The sequence below is a fragment of the Stegostoma tigrinum genome, chromosome 6 (assembly GCF_030684315.1).
Source record: "Stegostoma tigrinum isolate sSteTig4 chromosome 6, sSteTig4.hap1, whole genome shotgun sequence".
Taxonomy (NCBI): Eukaryota; Metazoa; Chordata; class Chondrichthyes; order Orectolobiformes; family Stegostomatidae; genus Stegostoma; species Stegostoma tigrinum.
Genome location: NC_081359.1, coordinates 50,718,851 through 50,740,896, shown reverse-complemented (window position 1 = coordinate 50,740,896; position 22,046 = coordinate 50,718,851). Strand labels below are relative to the sequence as shown.

The 22,046-nt window shown below is 40.3% G+C and overlaps 1 protein-coding gene across 1 annotated transcript in view; it reads left to right on the top strand.

The window, feature by feature from the left end:
• LOC132209767 (beta-1,4-galactosyltransferase 3-like) overlaps positions 1 to 22,046 on the top strand; it is a 45,954-nt gene that overhangs the window by 5,058 nt on the left and 18,850 nt on the right. Inside the window, exon 2 of the mRNA XM_059646559.1 lies at positions 9,414 to 9,649. Within this exon, the coding sequence (XP_059502542.1) occupies positions 9,414 to 9,649 (236 nt within the window). The remainder of the gene's footprint in view (positions 1 to 9,413; positions 9,650 to 22,046) is intronic.

Here is a 22,046-nt window from a genome sequence, read left to right as displayed (position 1 = left end):
GAGGATAACATGACATTTCATACAATTAAATCTGTGTGGCAATATTCATAAAAGGGGCCTTCAGTGCACATCTGCAACATGTACTCTGCTGCTTCAATCAATTTACATGCCATCTTTTTAATATCTTTATGTTGTCAATCCCTTCATGCTTTGGAGTCCTGAAAACCATAAGATCATAATATGTAAGAGCAGAATTAGTCCATTTGGCCCTTTGAGTCTGCAGCACCATTCAGTCATGGCTGATGTTTTTCAACCCCATTCTTTTGACATAACCTTTTGATGCTCTTAGTAATCAAGAACCTATCCATCTACATCTTACATATATGGCATGGTGGCTCAGTGGTTAACACTATTATTGTCTCAGCACTAGAGACCTGGGTTCAATTCCAACCTCTGGCGACTGCAAACTCCACACAGACATTCTCCCTGTGTCTGCATGGGTTTCCTCCCACAGTGCAAAAATGTGCAGGTTAACTCAATTGGCCATGCTAAATTGCCCATTGTGTCCGGGGATGTGTAGGTTAGATGGATTAGCTATAGGAGGTGCAGGCTTGCAGGGATAGGGTAGAGGGATGAGTCTGGGTGGAATGCTGTGCGGAAAGTTGGTGTGTATTGGTTGGGCCAAACTGCCCGTTTCCACACTCTACAGATTCTGTAGAATCAATGACTTGGTCTCCTGTTGCAGTGCATTCCACAGATTTACCATTGTTTGGCTGAAGAAATTCCCCTCATCAGTTGTAAAGGATCATTCCCTGAGGCTGTGCCCTCTGGTCCTAGTCTCTGCTACTAGGAGAGAAACATTTTCTGTGTCAGCTCTATCCAGGCCTCCATATTCTGTAAGTTTCAAGGAGACTCCCCTCATCCTTCTGAGCTCCAGGTACAGACCCAGAGTCCTCAACTGCTCTTTGTGATGAACATTTCATCCCTGGGATCGTTCTTGTGACCCTCCTCTGTCCCCCTTCCAAGACCAGCAAAACCTTCCTTGGACCTGGAGCTCAAAACTGCTCTCAACATTCCAAATGAGGTATGACCCAGAGCCTAATACAGCCTCAGCAGCACATCCATGTACTTGCATTCATTTTGAGACAACTTGCATACATGTGCGGTCCTAATTGCCAACTTTAATCTGCACATTAACCTTAAGAAAATCCTGAAATAGGACTCCTAATTTGCTTTGTGCTTCAGATTTACGAAGACTTTCCCCATTTAGAAAATAGTCTACGCCTCTTCTACCAAAGAATACAATGAGGTTATCTACTATCTGACACTTCTTTGCCCTCCTCTTCACCATATGCAAGACCTTTTGTAGCCTGCCTACCTCCTCAATATGACCTGTCCTTTAACTTATCTTTGTCATCTGCAAACTTAGCAACAATACCCTCAGCTCCTTTGTTCAGATTGTTAATGTATAATGTGAATAGTTGCGGTCCAAAAAGTGAACCCTGTGAAACTCTACTTCTGACGGTCATCCAATTCTCAGTCCATGCCAGTACCTTATGCCTAACCCCATGAGCTCTTATCAAGCAGACTTCTATGTGACACTTTGACAAAGGCTTTCTTGAAGTCCAAACAGATCGCATCTATTTAACAGGGGAATCGAGGCAACTGCAATTTGATAATCAGTGGTAGGGAAATTATTGAAGAAGATTCTTAGGGATAGGATTTACTCGCACTTGTAAAGTTATGGACTTAGAAGTGATAGTATAATTGAGTGGAGGACAGAGTGTTTCGCAAACTTGATTCATGAGAGCAGGGCAATAGATCTCTGTATGGATTTCAGCAAGGCCTTTGATAAAGTCCCGCATGGCAGGCTGATACAAGAGGTGAAGTCACATGGGATCTGTAGTGAGCTGTTAGGACAAATGCAGATTTGGTTTAGTCATAGAAGACAGAAGTTAGCAGTAAAAGGATGTTTTCTGACTGGAGATTTTTAACCGGTGGTTCTCTGCAGGTATCAGGGCTGGGACCCCTATTATTTGTAATGTATATAAATGATTTGAAGGGGGAATGTAGGTGGTAAAACCCTGAGTAGAATAATCTAGGCATATAGGTCCACAGTTCTGAAATTGATGACACATCTTGGTAAGATGGTCAAGAAGACATGGCATGCTTGCCTTCATTGGTCAGGGTGCGGTGTGAAAATGCCAAGTCATTGTTACAGTTGTTTAACTTTTAGTTCCGTCACACTTGGAATATCTTGTGCAGTTCTGGTTGCCACACTCTCAGAAGGTTGTAGAAGCTTTGGGTTTACCAGGATGTTAGCTGCAAGGAGAAATTGGACAGACCTGATTTGGTTTCATTTGAATGTTGAAGAATGAGGGGGCAACCTGAAAAAAGTTTACAAACTTGTAATGGACATGGATAAAATAAAGATTCAATGTTTTTGTGCTTTTTCTTATTTTAAAAGATAAGAGGGTAAGGTTAGATAATGTACATCGTTTGGATAGATAAGTCCCGTGGTCCAGATGGGATATAACCAAGGTTTCTAGGGGATGCGAGGGAAGAGATTGCTGCCCCTTTGGCAATGATCTTTGCATCCTCACTCTCCAGTGGAGTAATACCAAAAGATTAGAAGGTGGCAAATGTCATTCCCTTGTTCAAGAAAGGGAATAGGGATACTCCTGGAAATTATAGATTGGTCAGTCTTTCTTCTGTGGTGGGCAAGTTATTGGAGAGGATTCTGAGAAATAGTATTTATGCTTAATTAGAAAGGCATAGTTTGATTAGAAATAACATGGCTTTGTGAGGGGCAAGTCCTGCTTCACAAGCCTTGTAGAATTCTTCAGGATCTGATAAAACACATTGAAGTTAGAGCAGTGGATGTTGTGTATATGGATTTTAGCAAGGCATTTGATAAGGTTCCACATTGTAAGCTGATTCAGAAAGTAAGGAGACATGGGATTCAGGGAAATTTGGCTGTTCAGTAGAAGACACAGGATGGTAACAGATGAAAAGTATTTAGCCTGGAGCTCTCTGACCAGTGGTGATCCGCAGGGATCTGTCCTGTGATTTCTGCTCTGTGATCTTCATAAATGACTTGGATGAGGAAGTAGAAGGGTGGATAAGTAAGTTTGCTGATGTCAGGAAGGTTGGTGGAGTTGTGGACAGCGCAGAGGGCTGTTTTAGGTTGCGCCGGGACATTGACAGGATGCAGAGCTGGGCAAAGAACTGGCAGATGGAATTAACCCAGAAAAGTATGAAGTGATTCATTTTGGAAGGTTGAATTTGAATGCAGAATACAAGGTTAGTGGCAGGATTCTTGGCAGTGTAGAGGAACAGAGGGATCTTGGGGCCCACGTCCATAGAAGCCCCAAAGTTGCTACCCAATTTGATCGGGTTGTAAAGAAGGTGTATGCTGTGTTGACTTTCATTGGCAAGGGGTTTGAGTTAAAGAGCCTCGAGGTTATGCTGCAGCTCTATAAAACCCTGGTTAGACCACACGTGGAATATGGTATTCAGTTCTGATCACCTCATTATAGGAAGGATGTGGAAGCTTTAGAGAGGGTGCAAAGGAGATTTATCAGGATGCTGCCTGGATTGGAGGACAGATCTTTGAGGAAAGGTTGTGAGAGCTAGGGCTTTTTTTTTATTAGAGCGAAGAATGATGACAGGTGACTTGACAGAGGTATACAAGATGATGAGCGGCATAGGGTGGATAGCCACAGTCTTTCCCAGGGCAGAAATGACTATTCCAGGGGGCATAATTTTAAGGTGATTGGACGAAGGCATGGGGAAATGTCAGAGTTTGTCTGTGCACACAGGGAGTGGTGGGCGTGTGGAATGCGCTGCCGGCAGTAGTAGTGGAGTCAGATACTTTAGAGACGTTGAAGCGTCTCTTGGATAGGCACATGGAGGATAGTAAAATGTTGAGTATGCAAAGTAGTTTGATCTTAGTAGGATAATAGGTTGGCACAACACCATGGGCTGAAGGGCCTGTACTGTTCTATGTTCTATCTGCTGGCTGTCCTTTCTGTAACCTGCTCATTACCACCTCAGAATTCTACCAGATTTCAGACTTGACCTCCCTTTGAAGCTGTGCTAACTCAGCCCTATTTTACCATGCCTTTCCAAGTCCCCTGCAATCTCATCATTATAATTGACTGTCATATCTTATCAACGAACAAGATCAAGTAAACCAGCCTATAATTTCCCATCTTCTGCCCCCTTTCCTATTTAGATGTTGCATTAGCCATTTTTACTCCTCCTTTTCCACCCCTCCCTGACTTCATTGATTCCTGAAAGATCATCACCAAAGTCTCTACAATCTTCTCAGCTATTTCCTCCAAACTTGAGTGCAGACCAGGTGATTCATCCACCTCCAGACTTTTCAGCTTCTCTAGCAACACCTTCTTCATGATGGTCACAACACTTTCTCTGTCACCTGCCTCTCTTGAAGTCCTGGTACGCTACTGGTTCTTCCACTGTGAAGATTGCAGAGTACCTGTACAGTTCCTGTCAACTTTTTTCCCCATTGCTACTACTCTACCCTCATTTTCCAGCAGTCCAATTCTTGTATTTGGTTCTCTTACATTATTATATGTGTAAAACAACTCTTGCCTCCCTTTTATTGCTTTTTTTTTAGTTGATCACTGCTAGTTTTTAAAGACTTTCCATTCCTCTAGTTTCCCACTAATCTTCACCATATTGTGCCTTATGCAATTACATTGTTCCTAACTTCCCTTGTTAGCCATGGTTGCCTTGTTCTCCCTTTAGTATCTTTTTTTCCCCTTTGGGAAGAGCTTTTATGTCTCCCAAATTACCCCCAGAAACTCCAGGCATTGCTGCTCCACTGTCTTCCCTGCTAGGCTTCCCTTCAAATCAACTTTGGCTGACTCCCCCCTTGTGTCTTTGTAGTTACCTTTTACTTGTTATAATACTATTAGATCTGATTCAAACTTCTCCCCCTCAAACTGAAGGGTGAATCCAACTATATTATGGCCACTGGTCCCTAGGGGCTCCTTCACCTCATCAAGTCTGCCACACATTAAATTCAACATTTGCCTGTTGTCTCATGGGCCCTACCACAAGCTGCTGCAAAAACCGTCTTGTAGACGTTCCACAAATTCCCTGTCTTGGGATACACTACCAACCTGTTTTTTTCCCGGAATATCTACATATTTAAATCCCCTGTGACTATTGTAATAGTGCATTTCTTGCATGCCTTTTCTATCTTCTACTTTCATTTTCTTCCCTACATCCTGACTGCTGCTAGGAGGCCTGTGCAAAAACTCCCATCACAATCTTTTTCCCTTTTAGTTCCTAAATGTTTTCCGACCCTGTATTGCTTCTTGCTATTGATTCTATTTTAATTTGAGTAACTGGGCAACTCTGCCCATCTGCCTGTCAATTCAATATGATGCCTATCCTTGTATGTTTAGTTCGTGGCCGTGATCTCCGTACACCCACAACTCTGATGCCCAAAGCATTGTATCCATCAATTTCAGTCTCCTCTACACTTAATTTGTCTTGCTTTGTATGCTGCACACTCTTCAGTTCAACATCCTCAGTCCTGTGACGGCTGCCTTTTGATATAGCTGTCTTCTTATCTGCTGTGCCTGAAGTTAGAATTCTGACCCTTTCCATACTGTGTCCTATTACTTGTTCTTGAATCTTTAATGTATCCTGAGCATGCTCTTTGGTCAAGTAGTTTAAAGTCCTTGTGACCTGATTTACTACGAATTGTCATCAGTCAGTCTGCCTTATTCCAAATTAAGATGCAAAGCCTTTAAGTATGTTCTTTTAACGAGTTTTCTTATACTTGTTTGATTCCTTAGAATATTCTTAAGGTTTACCCCTTCCTTTTATTTTCTGGTAACAATCCACCCCACCATTAACTAGCAATCATCCTCCTCCTTTTACGTTTGATTTTATAATTTTCCAAGCAACTGAGCCCACTTGCCACTTTATTTTAAAGCCCTATCTATAGACCTATTTGTGATTTGCCAGGACTCTAGTCCCAGTATGATTCAGGTAGAATCTGTCCCATCAAAACAGTTCCGTCCTTCCCCAGTACTGGTGCCAATGCCTCATGAATTCGAAACCATTTCTCCCACACCAATCTTTGAACCACATGTTTCTGTTTAATGTTGTTGTCCATGTGCCAATTAGCTTGTAGCTCAGGTAGTAATCTGGTTTTTCCTTTTTTGGTTTTGCTTTTTAAACTAGACCCTACCTGCTCATACTCCCTCAACAGAACCTCTCCTTTTTCTATCTATGTCATTGATACCTGCTCCAGAACAACTGGATCTTTCTCTTCCACTCAGTTCTTCTGCAGACTAGGTGAGAAATCATGAACCTGGGCATCAGGCAGACAGCATGTGCTTTGGGACTGTCAATTCTGGCCAGAGAGAACAGTATTTGTACCCTTGCAAATACACTTACATTGCTCTTTTCTACCCACTTCCTGAATGACTGTAACATCATAATGCAGGGAGACAATTTGCTTATCCTCCCCACAGCCCCCCACTTCCACCCCAATCCATGCAGGGAGTAAGAATCTCAAATCTGTCTGATAAACTCAAGGGATGAGGCTCCTTCAGCACTACCAGCCTTGCTCATGGTCACACAACCGTGTCCCTGACCACAAACTGAATTCAAGGTAGTTAATTTAAAGGGTATGACTGCAGTATGAAACACAGCATCCGGGTAATTTCTTCTGTCACTCCGCCCCACCCCAATCATGTTGTGGTGTTTGAAGCTCAGACTCTAGCTCATCAACTCTGAGCCAGAGTTCATGCAATCCACTTTTGTTCCAGATGTGCTTTCTATGAATCACAGTTGGGTCTGCCAGCTACCACACCATGCAAGTACAACACATTACCTGGTCCTGCATTTCTTTCACATTTGCTTATTTAAAAAAAAAATCAAGTTAACATCCTTCCCATCTTCTAGTTTATAATCTATAAATATTTCTCCTATTAGCTGTCAATCTGGAGTTAATCCAATATAGTCATATTAGTAGCTGTTACCAACCAATGAACATGGTTGTCCTCAGTCACTCTTTTGTGTTGGGTCCCTACTTCTTGGCTTCAATTTATCCTGGTTTTAATTAAAAAAAAACACGAGCTGAAAAAGCAAGCAAAAAGCACCTCTGTCCCTCTGCACAAAATTCCCATGCTGCATCCTAGTCTCTGAACTATACAATTGAATGGAATGTGTTTCACTGCAGACTTGATCTCTCCTTCCTGAGTGTGCAAATCTTGCTCTTGAAGATCTTAATCATTAACCCAACTTTTGTCCCCCTTTTTCTATTCTGGCCTGTATACTACTTATTGTGAAATGACTTTAGATGTCCCTAATGCCAGGAGCACAAATTACTTTGAAACTAGACTGAACTCACTTTTCACATGCATTTCTGAAGTTAACCTTCATCTGCAATACATTCTGTTACTAAGTTGATTCTGAAATAAATGTACTGGTTTCATTTACTTTAGTCAGTGTTTTAGTTAAAATTGAACAATCAGATTAGTATCCTCCTTTCAGTATTGAAAGTATGTGACCCTTGATTCGTTCACCATTGAAAGTCAAAACTTTCTCCTTCTCCTCCTGATTCACTTCTGTATTGAAGGTTTTTTCTGTACTTGAATTGCATTGATCAGAATTATTTAATAGCTCTCACAGTTAATAGATGGTACACCAGGTTTAGAATATTGGATGCATTGATGCACTGTTATTGCAAAATTATTTTAATGGCATAATTTTTTTTTCCCCACAGTCATTACAAATTACTCATTTAACCCCTGACCACTTGCTTTTCCAAACTATGCAAAATATTTTGGAATGCAAGAATGTTTCCTCCAGTTTCATGATTTATATTTGTGGAGTGAATTTGAAATTGTTAGCACTGGTGATTCACTTGTTCAACCTTTCCTTAATCAATGGAAAGGAAAATATTATGGAATATATGGCATATGGAAGATTTTACAACTGATTTGTAACCCTTTTTTTGAAGTTTATATTTCACCTTCTTGACTGAAATTGCTACATTAGTTGCTTGTGCACAATACCAATGATTTGATCCAAGAAAAATCAGTCTTGACTGCAAAATGTTCTCTAATTATTCCATTGTTTCAAATTCCTATAAATGAAGAAATTTGCTTTCAACAGATCATAACATGTCCAATGTTTAAGAGTCTAGTATGAGTTTCCTTTATGAAAGGCTGTCAAGACTGAAGTCTGTCCTGAGATTTAGGAAAAGGGGAAAAATCTGAAATCCTACATGTACAGTCTGTTCTACATGACAAAATTTATAGTTGTTTCCACTTTCTAGGATAATTTAATTTTTCCTTTGCATAAGACGTTTCCTCTCAAAAATGAAGCTTTGTAGGAGGTGTGATAATCTTTTAAATTATTCAATAAATGTTGTCGAGTGGTGAAAAACAGCATGACAGGGTAATTGCTGAACAATGAGCCAATTTACCTTTTATGAAGTATTTATTTAATATTCAAAGGTTTTGCAGTAGAATTATTTAATATTGCTCGAATGTCCCAAAATGCTTCATGGGCACTTGAAGTACTTTTTGAGCTATAGAAGTTGTTATTGTTAGACTGATAAAAATAAATGTGTTGCATTTCTACAGAGCAACCAACCTCTATTTTAATTAGAATGTATCTTTCCATCCCTGTAAAGAAGTATTTATTCTCTGGTTTTTGAATCAGTTTTGATATATGTTCATGGTTGCTATAATGATTCAGAGTTTGGTATAGAACATAGAACATAGAAAAATACAGCACAGTACTACAGGCCCTTCGGCCCACGATGTTGTGCCGTGGAATAATCCTAATCCAAAAACAAAATAACCTAACCTACATTCCCCTCAATTCACTGCTGTCCATGTGCATGTCCAGCAATTGCTTAAATGTCACTAATGACTCCGCTTCCATGACTACCACTGGTAAACTATTCCATGCGCGCTCAACTCTCTGGGTGAAGAACCTCCCTCTGACGTCTCCTCTATACCTTCCTCCTAACACCTTAAAACTATGACCCCTTGTGGCAGTCAATCCTGCCCTGGGGAAAAGTCTCTGGCTATCGACTCTATCCATGCCTCTCATTACCTTGTACTATGGTACTTTCATGATACTGGGACAGAAGTGTTTTTCTGTTGGCAAACTGTTCATTGCAGTCTTTTTTTTTGTTTAAAAGAGATCAATATATTACAAGGTTTTGTTTACGTAGAATTATAGTACTCCTCTGCTCCAGTTTCCTTTGTGAAAATAGCACTTGCAGACAGAAAATAGCTGTCCTAAAAATCAATTTGCAGTTTATGCCTAAAAGCATTGTCCTGAAATTTTCATACACTGTTGTTTTGAATGAAAGGAGACTAGATGATCAACTATGCAGTAATTGAAGATGTTTCATATCTGTTACTTTAAGCATGTGCATTAGACTGATCTGCTGTCAACATTTACAGTTGGACCACTGACTATCAGCTTTCAGAAAATTCCAGTTATGAGCAAAATTGCAAGAAAAAATCCCTATGTTCAAGCTGGTGGACGGTACTCTCCCCCACACTGCAAAGCTCAATATAAAACAGCTATCCTTGTTCCTCATCGCAACAGGGAGCCACATCTGCGTCATCTTCTCTATTACCTTCATCCATTCTTGCAGCGCCAACAGCTTCAGTATGCAATATATGTCATCCACCAGGTAATGAACTCCAAACATATTTGCGAACATAGTTGATTTGGTCTTAAACTTCTTTTCTTAAATCTATTATTTTATTATTAGTTAGCTTTTAAAATCTTAGTTGAAATTTATAGAGTGTGATCCTTACATTTTTACTTTAGACTTGGAAGTAGCGATCTAGTTCAGGGGTACGTTCATTTTTTGGAACAAATGCTGGATGCATCAGAATTTCATCCATACTTTTAAATCTTTTAATATATTTTAACTGTTTTGAAGCTGATTTGTGATTTTATTGCTTTAGAAGAAAATCTAAGTGGATTATGAATTTCTAGCAGTCTAGTGCCACAGGGTTTAATGCCACAAATTGGCTATGACTATGTGTAATGTCCATTTTTTAAAATATCGGTTTTAGCCCCTGTAGGTATTATTGCATTATATAATAGCCAGCATATGATTTGCTTGTACAGTTGGCTTGATCTTCTCTTTTGTTCTATTCCATTCATTTTGTTTTTTAAGATTGTTCTTTAAGATTCTTCATCTCAGTTAATTTGAGTAGCAGAAACTTAAAAATTGGCTGGGAAATTCCTGGAGACTGGCATACCAGTACTGCTTAGTTTGTTTTACTAGTGGAAGTAGGTAACTATAATTGATGCAAGTTAGATCTATTCACACTCCATAATTTCCTAGGATGTTTGCATCAATTCACTAGTATTGGCTCTAAAACAGAAAAGTTGACTGCTATGGCCAGAATTGAGCCATAGTCGTCACTATTCATTTGAATTCATACTACTATGTTTGGTTAACTCCAGTTAAATGGAGGTTGTAGGGGTAATTGAATCCGCTTTTCAAAAAAATACACTAGGCTATCTTGTGACACTTGTTTATCCCTACCCCTAGACTGGAAGGTTTGGGCTCAAGTCACACCTGTTCCAGATGTCAGAGTCAGACAGCACGGGAACAGATCCTTCAGTTCAACTTGTCCGTGCCGACCAGATGTTCTAAATTAATCCTAATCCCATTTACTACCATTTGCTGCATATACCCTTCCACCCTTGCTATTCATATACTCATCCAGATGCCTTTTAAATATTGTCTGGCAACTTATCTCATGCACGCGCCGCCCTCTGTCTGAAAAAGTCGCCCCTTGGGTCCCTTTTAAATCTTTTTTCCCCCCTCTCACCTTAAACCTGTTCCTGCTAGCTTTGGACTCCTACCATAGGGTAAAAATCTTGAGTATTCATCCTATTCATGTCCCTTTGTGATTTTATAAACCTCTATAAGGCCATTCCTCAACCTCTGATGCTCAGGGAAAAGCCCCAGCTTATTCAGCCTCTCCCTATAATTGAAACCCTCTAACCCTGGCAACATCGTTGTAAATCTTTTCTGAATCCTTTCACGTTTAACAACATCTTTCCTGTCGTCGGGAGATCATAATTGAATGCAGTATTCCAAAAACATGTCCTGTACAGCCTCAACCTGACCTCCTAACTCCTATGCTGAATACACTGACCAATAAAGGCAAGTGTACCGAGCACGACCTTCACTACCCTGTCTGTCTGTGACTCCACTCTTAAGGAACTGTGAGCCTATGCCCCAAGGTCACTTTGTTCAACAACACTCCACGGAACTTTACCATTAATGTGTAAATCCTGCCCTGATTTTCCCCTACCAAAATGCAGCAGCACACATTTATCTGAATTAAACTCCAGGTGCCCCTCAGCTGATCTGCCCATACGAACAAGGTCCTGTTGTACTCTGAGGTGTCCTTCTTTGTTGTCTACTACTTCATCAATTTTGTTGGTATGTGCAAACTGACTAACCACACTTTTGATTCGCATCAAAATAATGTATATAAATGACAAAGAACTGTGGACCCAGCACAGATCCTTGCAGCACACAGCGGGTTGGAGGCCTCCAGTTTGAAAAGCAACCTTCTGCCAACACCCTCTGTCTATTTTTGAGCCAATTTTGTATCCAACTTGGCAGTTCCTGCTGTATTTCGTGTAATCTAACCTTGCTAACAAAGTCTACCAGGTGGATCCTTGTCAGACATCTTGCTGACATCCATTCAGACAACTTCCACTGCTCTGCCTTCATCAATCTTCTTAGTCAGTACTTCAGAAAACTTAATCAAGTTAATGAGCAAGATATCCCACATGGAAAGCCATGCTGACTATCCCTGTTCAGTTTTTGCCTTTCTACATGCATGTAAATCCCGTCCCTCAGGATCCGCTCCAACAACTTGCCCATCACCGATGCCCTGCTCACTGATCTACAGTTGGCTGCTTTTCCTCATCACCTTTCCTAAATAATGACACCATCTTAGTCCAGCCCAGTCTTTTGGCTCCTCCCCTGTGGCTATACATACAATATCTCAGCAAGAGGCCTGCCATCACTTCTGTAGCTTTCCACAAAGTTCTGAGGTACACCTGATCAGGTCCTGGGGATTTATCCACCTTTGTGCATTTTAAGATGTCCAGCACTATCACTTGTATAATATGGACACTTTTTTCAAAATATTACTGTTTACTCAAGTTCTCTAGCTTCCTTATCCACAGTAAACATTGCAAAATACTAGTTTAGTTCCCCCCCCCCCCCACTTTCTTTGCAGTTCCTCACATAGGCAGCTTTGCTGATCTTAAGGAGTGCTATTCTTTCCCTAGTTAACGTTATGCCCTTAATTTATTTGAAGAATCCCTTTGATTCTCTTTAACCCTGTCTGCCAAAGGTATGTCATGTCCACTTCTTGCCATCCTGATTTTTATTTTGTCATGAATGTACTCCTGCCTTTATACTCGTAGAGGGATTCACTAAATCTCTGCTGTCTGAACCTCAATTTCTCCAGTTAGCCAGCATTCCCTTCACACTACTAAGAACACCCTGTCTCTGGACTCTCGTTAGCTCATTTTTGAAGGCCTCCCACTCTCTAGCCATCCCTTTATGTGCAAATATCTGCTCCTAATCAACTTTTGAAAGTTCTTACCTAACACTGTTAAAGTTGGCCTTCTCCTCCTTTTTTGTAACTGTTTTAAAACAAACAGAATTATGATCGCTGACCCCCAAAGTGCTTCCGCTCCCCCGCCCTGGCATTTCAGTCACTTAGCCTGCCTTATTTCCCAACAGAAAATCAAGTTTTTTGCTTCTTTTTTGGACTTTTCTTGTAGATGTTTAATTGGCCATATGGGGGCGGGGGACGTGATTACTCGTGATTTTTTTAAAATTTAAAAGTCACGATGATTTGGTCTTGGCAAAGTTGTTCAGTTGTGCATGACAGCATTTCTGGGTATAAAAAAAATGTAAGACACTTAAGTGCTGATGGGAATAAAGTGCTTTATTTCCCCATCCAACTCCGTTTTGATTTAGCTACTTCCTGCTACACCCAACTCTTTCTCCCCTTCCCCCCCCCCCACCACCACTACTTTTGATTGGTCCTTATTGCCACCGACTTTGCATGTAAATTTCTAACTAGCTATACAAGTGATTACTTGTGGTGGTTGATGGTTTAAAACAAGTCAGTGATTTGGTGTTGGGAAAGAGATTTGGTTGTGTGAGGACACTTCCAGATTAAACAAAACACTAAAGCAGGGCTCTTGTGGTACTGCCATAACCTCTGGACCAGGAGGTCTGGGTTCAAGTTCCACCTGCCTTAGAAAAGTGCTGCAACATTTGTGAACGGATTGCAAGGTATCTAAGACACTTAAGGAGATTTTAAAAAATTAAGCAAAATATTTAAACTACTTTGGGTTTTGAATATGTTCGTAAAATGTAAGAGAATTTGAACATATCATTGAAAATACAACGGGGAGAAATTTAGCTTTTTTTAAAAGCTAAAAACGGCCAGTATGCTTATCTGAAATATGGCCTCAGCCTTATGGGTTTGGTTTTTAGCACATGCCTTCCTCGCTGTTTATTGATCCAGTGGATAGTTAACTAAGTATGCTGTCCTCAATCTACTTTTCAATGTTTTACTATTTTGGTTTTTAGCTGTGTGATTTAGGTTTAAATCAGTAACTTTTATTTTAATTTAGGTAGTGAAGAAATGTTTGCCTTTCAACCTTTCTATTTAGTGTTTCACAAGTGATCTCAAAGATATAAGGCTTGCTTAGATTTCAGAAATTGAACATTTCTTCTGATAGGACACGGAACATTTGAAGGTTGCACTAGAGACGGTCATAAATGTTAATTGAATAGAAATATAGAATCTTAAAGACAATTTAACCCCTTGAACTTGTTCCAAGATCTCGTTTACTTTGCCTTTGCCCCACATTCCTTAATATGCGTCGGTTGCAAACACCTAACAATATTGGATTTATAGTTAGCATGCGGTCTGGCACATTTGGAAAAGAACGTTCCAAGTGGGGCTGTTGGTGTAGTGTGAGGCTCCCTACCTCTGGACCGAAAGGCCTGGGTTCAAGTCCCACTTACTGTAGAAGTATGTCATTGCAAGTCTAAACAGGTTGGTTAAAAATATACTCTTTTTGTATGCTGAAGTGTTTCCTAGTTTCATTGGGAAGTATAATTTTGATTCTTTTAGGCTATGTCAGCCGGTTCTGGGGTACCCAACCTGCAAAAATACAGGCTGGTATAAACTGGCATTTGTGTCTTGCATTGGAGGTTATCTTTCAAGGCTCTGGAACAGTTTCTGCAGATTCAGAGGGGCTAATTAAAAAGGTGATAGAGAGAAAACTGAGTTATTGACCTGTCAGCCTGACAATGCTAGACTCTTATTATAAAAAATATTATAGCAAAATACGTAGAAAATGGGAGTGAAAAGAATCAGTATGATTTACAAAAAGAGAATCGTGCTCGACAAATCTGTGGAATGTTTTGAGAATGTAACTAATAGAGTTGACAAGGAGGAGCCAGTGTTGTGCTGTTTACTTGGCCTTCCAGAAGGCTTTCAATTACGGTGCCTCATAAGAGAACAGCATGCAAAATTGAAGTGTAAGGGATTTGAGTTTGTCTAATGAGATGGATAGAGAATATGTTAATCAATAGGAGCAGTAGGAATGACAAACAATAGCAGGGTACCCAGGGATCAGTGCTTGAACCCTAGCTTTTCACAATATCTGTTAATGATTTTGATGAATGAACTAATTGTAATACCTTCAGATTTATACATGAAACAAAGCTGGGTGGGACAGTGAAGCTATGTGGAGAATGCAGTAAGTGGACAAATGTATGGCAGATGTCTATCTTAATGGTGATTGGGAAAAGGGAAGGTGCAGCCAGCAAAGATTGCACATGGTACATTAGCCTTCATAGCAAAAGAATTTGAGTGCAGGAGCAGGGATGGCTTGCCATATTTGTACAGGGAATACAGCTATTTTTTTTGTCTTGCATCATAATTTAACTCTTTGATTCTGCCACCTTGTAATCAGACTCATTTAACGTTGCTGACAGCACCTTTTCAGGGTGTGTTGCCTTTTGAATCTTGATCTTTTCAGTTTTTAAATGTTTAACGGATTCATCTTACTATTTGCACAATTTGTACGGCAAACTTTGCAGACTCCATTTAGGAAAAATGGAAATATCTTGAGTGCAATTTGAAGTGCTGACTGTTAGATCTTGAATTCTAATTCTTTGTGATGCAGTACTGTAGAAATTCGTTTCTAAACGATGTTGTCTAATGGAGGGCTGGAATAAATGTTTAGCTTCTATTTTGACTCTGCCAAAGCTGAAAGTTAGTCATAAACTGTACAAGAATAGATATATTCCTTAAACCGAGCTTTAAAAGTAGCAAGCATAATGAAGTTTACATGGTAATTTGTGATAGCCTGTAAAGCCTACTTTTGGCATTGAGTTTTAGTTTTAGTTTCCCTCAAGTGGTCAGATTGGCATCAATGGACACGTTATCATTGACAGTCTTCATTCATGTAATGATTATTTGTACTATGCTGATCAATTCTTGAGCATAGCCTGTAGCACAGGAGCCCTAGTATGGCCTGAAAGTGACTGCTTCATACCTGCAGAAGACCATAGTAGGCTGAGGAATGGCATGATTTGCTGACCTCTGATTTCTGAGCTTTCTTGGCCAACTGAGCTTTGTTTCTGTTTGCTTAACTGATGCTTCTAAACATCTCTCCAAACAGTGAGCCTACAAAGATAACAGCTTTTGCTGACTTACTCCCTATTAAAGTCCACCATCTTGCAAGTGGCCTAATCGTGGATGTATGTGCCCAGAAAAAAGCTCTAACCTGCTGGTGAGTTTGCCATACTGAAGATCTTTGAGTATACAGCAGTCACCTTTATGGTGTTCACCCATCCGATTGTGTGAATTTAGCTGAGACAATGCAGATATAGTTGGATTAGTAAGTAAGTGTATGTTGGTGGAATTTGCAGCATGATGTCTGAACTGGTGACTTTGCCCTGTTAAGGGATGCAGAGGATATGTTTGAGACTATGACTATGACAATGACAGTGACAGTGAAGGGTGGCATGGTAGCTTAGTGGTTAGCACTGAAGCCTCATAGCGTCAGGGACCCAGGTTCGATTCCAGCCTCGGGGATTGTCTGTGCAGAGTTTGCACATTCTCCCCATGTCTGCGTGGGTTTCTTCCCAGGTGCTCAGGTTTCCTCCCACAGTCCAAAGATGTACAGGCTAGGTGGATGGACCATGCTAAATTGCCCGTAGTGTTCAGGGGTGTGTGGGTTATTGGGGGATGGGTCTGGGTGGGATACTGCAGGGGGCAGTGTGGACTGGTTGGGCCGAGGGGACTGTTTCTGAACTGTAGGGAATCTAATCTAATCACACAATCAGTGGTGTCACGTAAATGGCAAGAATTGATATTATACCTCAGGAAATCTCCAATTACCTCATAAACTGCAGTTTACGATGGGCTGAATGGCCTTACTTCCACTCCTATGTCTTGTGGTCTTATACAAGGAATCAAGGGCTACAGGGAGAGAGTGCAGGGAAGTAGAGTTGAAATGCCCATCAGCCATGATTAAATGGTGGAGTGGACTCAATGGGCCAAATGGCCTTACTTCCACTCCTATGTCTTATGATCTTAAACTGAAACTATTCGTCTGCATAGCCTATTGGTGTATAGTTCTCACCACTGTAGAGCAGTGTACTGAGGATTCAGACCATATCAATTTATGTATTTTACTAGATTGCAGCATACAATACTTTTAGCAAGTATTTCATTGATTGAAAAGGTTTTATTTGAGATATCAAGTGGTTGTAAAAAGCGCAACATAAATGCAAACTTTTCTATTACAGAATTCAGTTAACATACATTAGAAATATGACACTCATTTTAAGTAGTGTCCAATATAAGTGTCAGATGCATTTATTTTAATAGTTAATGTCTATATTCCAGTTGACTTGCTGGTGCCTTTTTTCCCCTTGGCAATTTCACTACAATGTGTTAATAGGAATCCGAAGTTAATGTATGGTGTTAATGTATGAATTGGGTTTCCAGCTGACATGGTGAATAGAAGATACTGTTTCTTTTAATATTCCAAATGACCTATTGTGGAAGCTTGGATAGTAAGTAGTACATTTACTGTTTCCTCCTGAGTGCAATTTGGTATGCAGAGAAAAGCTTGCATCAGACTTTGAAACTAGATGTAAACAATTTAAATTAACAAGGTTTGGTGGGATATGGGCCAGGAGCAGGCAGTTGGGACTAGTCTAGTTTGGGATTAAGTTTAGCATGGACTGGTTAGACCAAAGGGTCTATTTCCATGTTGTATGACTGTCTGACTCTGACAGCAGCAGCTTGTGGCTGGACTGCAGTATGTGAGAATTCAATTGTCCAGAGTGCTTGCCTGATCTCTCATTTCTCTGATGGAGTCATTTAGCTAGAGTGTGCATTGAAGACTCTGACGTAAAATAGGAGGACCAGCCATACCTGGACAGTTTGGTTCAGACCTCTGACATATCTTGGAACAAGAGCAACTCTGGAAGTAGTTGATATGACTTGTGGTATTTAGGATAAGGGGATACTAGGCAAAGTGGAAACTGAAAAAGTGCAGAAACTAATCAAATCCACTTGATGAGTTGTACTTGGTGTTGGTGTCAGTAAGGTTGATAGCAGTCAGAAGGAAAGTCAAAATACTGACTGTCGCTTCTAGGACCAGGTTGTTGCTCACTGGGAAGAGGCAAAGAAATAATGCAGTTGTTTCCTAAATTCAGTAGTTAGGAGAACAAAATTAAGCATAATTGAGTATCTGAACTAGTTTGCTTATCTGATGCCACAATGTGGATTACCTTCAACAAATTTGAAAATATTTTGGGTGTGATGCCAGTACGTCAGCCATATGTCCCAACAACTGGTGGACTGTGTCAAATAACATATATCCCTTTGTCTTCGTGTGGCAGTTTACTGACCTTGCTTAAGCAGTTCATGCTTGCAAACATAAATGATGTTCAGCATGAATTGTAATTCTCCTATTGGAAAACATTTGCTAAATTATACTGTGCTAAGAATTTACATTGGAAATGGGCTCATTTGAAGAACATTCACTGAAAATGTAACATTAATTCTGTTTCTCTGTACAGTTGCTGCCAGACCTCCTGAGCTTGTGCACTTTGTTTTTATCTTGAAGGAAATATATGTGGAGTCAGAAATAATATTTTAAGCTCTGAAAAGAGGTAATATTTTCGTGAAAAGGGAAAGTTCACTATTGCATTGTTAGAATTCTTTGTGGAGAAAAGCACCAGAATGTCTTGTATTCCAAGGAAATTTAATGTAAGCAAAGTAATAGTGATAGAAACATTAATGCCACTAAAGAGCAGCAAATCTCCAAGGCCAGGTGCTTTCTCTTGTCGAGCCGTGAAAGTTATAGCTATGATCATTCCAGATATCCTATTGAGAACTTTCCAGAGTGTGCTCAATTCAGGAACTGCCCCTGTAAATAGAAAAACTATGGATGTCACTCTCCTGTTTGAGAGATGATAAAGAGAAATTGAGAAATTACAGACCATTTAGCTTATTGTCTGTGATTGAGGAAACAGCAAACATTTATGATTGAAGGTCGTGACTGAAGCCCTTGAATTTTTAAATCATTCATTATCTAATGTCACTGGATAAGTAGCATACTTATCTTGAAGTTGATGGTGAACCATCGCCTTTGAAGCACTGCAGTCCATGGCTGCACGTGGTGTAGCCAGAGCAAGGATTTTTGAATTTTGAACTACTGAGTGAAGTTACAATGATAGAAAAGTATAATAAGAAGATCCAAGTCGAGATGGTATGTGCCTTGGAGTAGAACTTGCCGGTGGTGGTGATCATGTATTTGCTGTCTTTTCATTGAAGTTTGAAGTAACAAGTTTGAAAAATAGTGCAAATGAATCTTGGTGAGGAGCTGCAGCACATTTTGTAGGTGGTATACGTGCTAATGCAATTATGCATTGATGGATTAAGGGAATGTTTAAAAAGGTTGATGTAGATCAAATGGCTGCTTTATCCTAGATAGAATCGAGCATGCTTGTCTGTTATTGGTGATGTATTTATCCAATCAAATGGAGCATATTTCATCATGTTCAAATTTTTCCCTGGTGTATAATGTACAGGCGTTGTGGATTCAGGAACTGAGTCACTTGCCACTGAACGTTAAGGCTCTGGCCTGCTCTTGTAGCTACAGTATTTGTGTTCAGATGTATTATGATAACCCACCAGCATAGATGGGGCTTGAACTCGAGCTTTCTGGCTTAAGAGTAGAGACATTACCACTGTGCCACAAAAATTCACCACAGAATTTTTTTAGCAGATGTGATGTGAACTTGGACCTACTGATTCAGAGGTAGGGACACTACCACTGCACATTCAAAAGCCCACCACAGTGTTTATATGTTGGTCCATTTCTGCTTGTAGTCGGTGCTAGCTCCAAGTTAGTTGCTGGTAGGGGATATCACAGTGGTAACAAGTTTGAATGTCAATGGGACATATTTGGATTCTCTTGTTGGAAATGGTTATTGGCTACTATTTGCGCAGCATGAATATTACCTGCAGTTTATCAACAAAGCTTGAGTATTATACTTGTCTTGTGTGAGTGGACTGCTTCATTATCTTGGGAGATGTGTATGCTTATGTATACTGTAGCCATCAGTAAACAACTTCACTGTGGTGGACAAAAGGCCATTGAAACAATTGAAGATGGTTGTGCCTACTGCACTATTGTAAAGAAATCCTGCAACAATGATGAGACTGAGAAGATGTGCACCCAACAGGAGCACCCATCTTCCTTTTTGTGCTTAGTATGACTCCAACCAGTTTGCCTTTTATGGGACCTTTTGAATTCAGTTTTATTTTTACCCCATGTTTGCACCAAAGTTGAATGACATCTGGACTTGTTGCCTTAAAAGAATCCAAATTAAGAATTGGTGAATGGATTCTTGGTGAGTTAATACCATTTACTACCACAATCTCAAATGCATTTGTCCTGTTTTGCCAATTGAGAATAGACTGGGGCAACAATCAACTGGACTGAATTTGTTTTGCTTTTTGTAGATAGGGCACACTTGGGCAGCTTTTCACTTTCTTCGATAAGTGCTAATGTTTTGTAGCAGTTTGCTAGGAATTTAATAAGTTCTGGAGTATAAGTGTTCAATACCACAATTGGGTTGTTGCAGAACCCATCGCCTATGCAAAGTTTCTGTTAAGATATGGAGTAAATTGAGTTGTGTGAAGACTAACACTTTTTTTTGGCTGGGGATTTCAGGAGGAGGCATTAATGAATCACCTCATCAGCTGTAGTTTTTCATGAAAATAGTTGCAGATTTTTTTCATGTGTTGATCTCTGGGCTGTGTTTCCCCTAGCACTGTGGATGAGTTTGTTTGAGGAGTTCCCTCCTTTGCTAAGCCAATTAATTGGCCACGAGCATTCATAACTGAGTCTGGTAGCACTGCAAACCTTTGGTCTCATCCGTTACTTGCCATATTACTAAATTCTAGATTGACTTATGCTAGCGAGTTTTGAGAAGATTTGTAGCTCAGGTTGAGGTTCTGGATGTAAGTTTGCTCGCTGAGCTGGAAGGTTTGTTTTCAGATGTTTCGTCACTATTCTAGGTAACATCATCAGTGAGCCTCCAGTGAAATGCTGGTGTTATGTCCTGCTTTCTATTTGTGTGTTTAGGTTTCCTTGGACCTCTTGGCACCATGGTAGCCCACAAACCCACCAACACACTAAAACAGCAGCTAATGAACTTAAAAGACCCTATACAGACAACAAGCAAAACAAACATCATTTACAAAATATCTTGCAAGAACTGTATCAAACAATACATTGGACAAACAGGCAGAAAGCTAGCCACCAGGATACATGAACATCAACTAGCCACAAAAAGACACAACCTACTATCGCTAGTATCCTTACATACAGATGAGGAAGGACACCACTTTGGGACGACACATGCATCCTAGGACAAGCCAAACAGAGACACTCACGAGAATTCCTAGAAGCATGGCATTCCAACTGGAACTCCATCAACAAACACATTGATTTGGAGCCCATCTACCACCCTCTGAGAAAAAGAACAGGAAATGACATCAACACGGGAAATGACATCACCAACCCAAGGAAACCTAAACAGATAAATAGAAAGCGGGACATAACACCAGCGCTTCGTCGGCTCACTGATGTCACCTAGAATGGTGACGAACCTTCCAGCTCAGCGAGCAAACTGACTTATATGCTTTTGCAATTTGGTATGTATAGTCACAATCATACAGTATAGAAGGGGCCCTTCAGCCCAATATGTCTGAGCCAACAAAAACTGCCAAGTCTACACTAAATTCACTTTACAGCATTTGATCACATCCTTGAATGTTCTACCATTCCAAGAGTTCACTTAAGAATTACTTGAAGGTTGAAGTTTCCCACCCCAACTACGCTCCCAGGCAGTGTATTCTATATACTCTCCACCCTTAGGCTGAAGAAAAAAAAATTTTTTAATCCTGTCAGAACATCCTGCCTTAAATCTTTAAAAATTAAACTTCCATGTTATTGACCCTTCAATTACAGGCACACCTGGCCACCCTTTCCATGCATCTCATTTGATACATCTGTGTCAGGTCCCCTGTCAGCCTTCTCTGCTGTAAAGAAAACAACTTGAGATTATCCAGCCTCTCTTAGCTAAACATCTCCATCCCAGAAACATGCCAGTGAGTTTTTTTTCTGCACCCCATCCAGTGCAATGACCAGAACTGTATTCCAGTTGTGGTCTAACCAAAATCTAGTACAGCTCCAACTTAACTTCCCTGCTAATCCTCGCCTTGACTGATAATGCCACATTTCCTTATTGCCTCCTTAGCTAGTCTTTAACCCATCCTGCCACCTTCAAGAATTTGTGGGCAATCACCCCAAGATCCCTCTGTACCTCCGAGCTCCTTAGTGTCATGCCATTCATTGAGTGCTCCTTTGTCTTGTTACATTCTCCAAAGTGCATCAGGGTTAAATCCCATCTGACT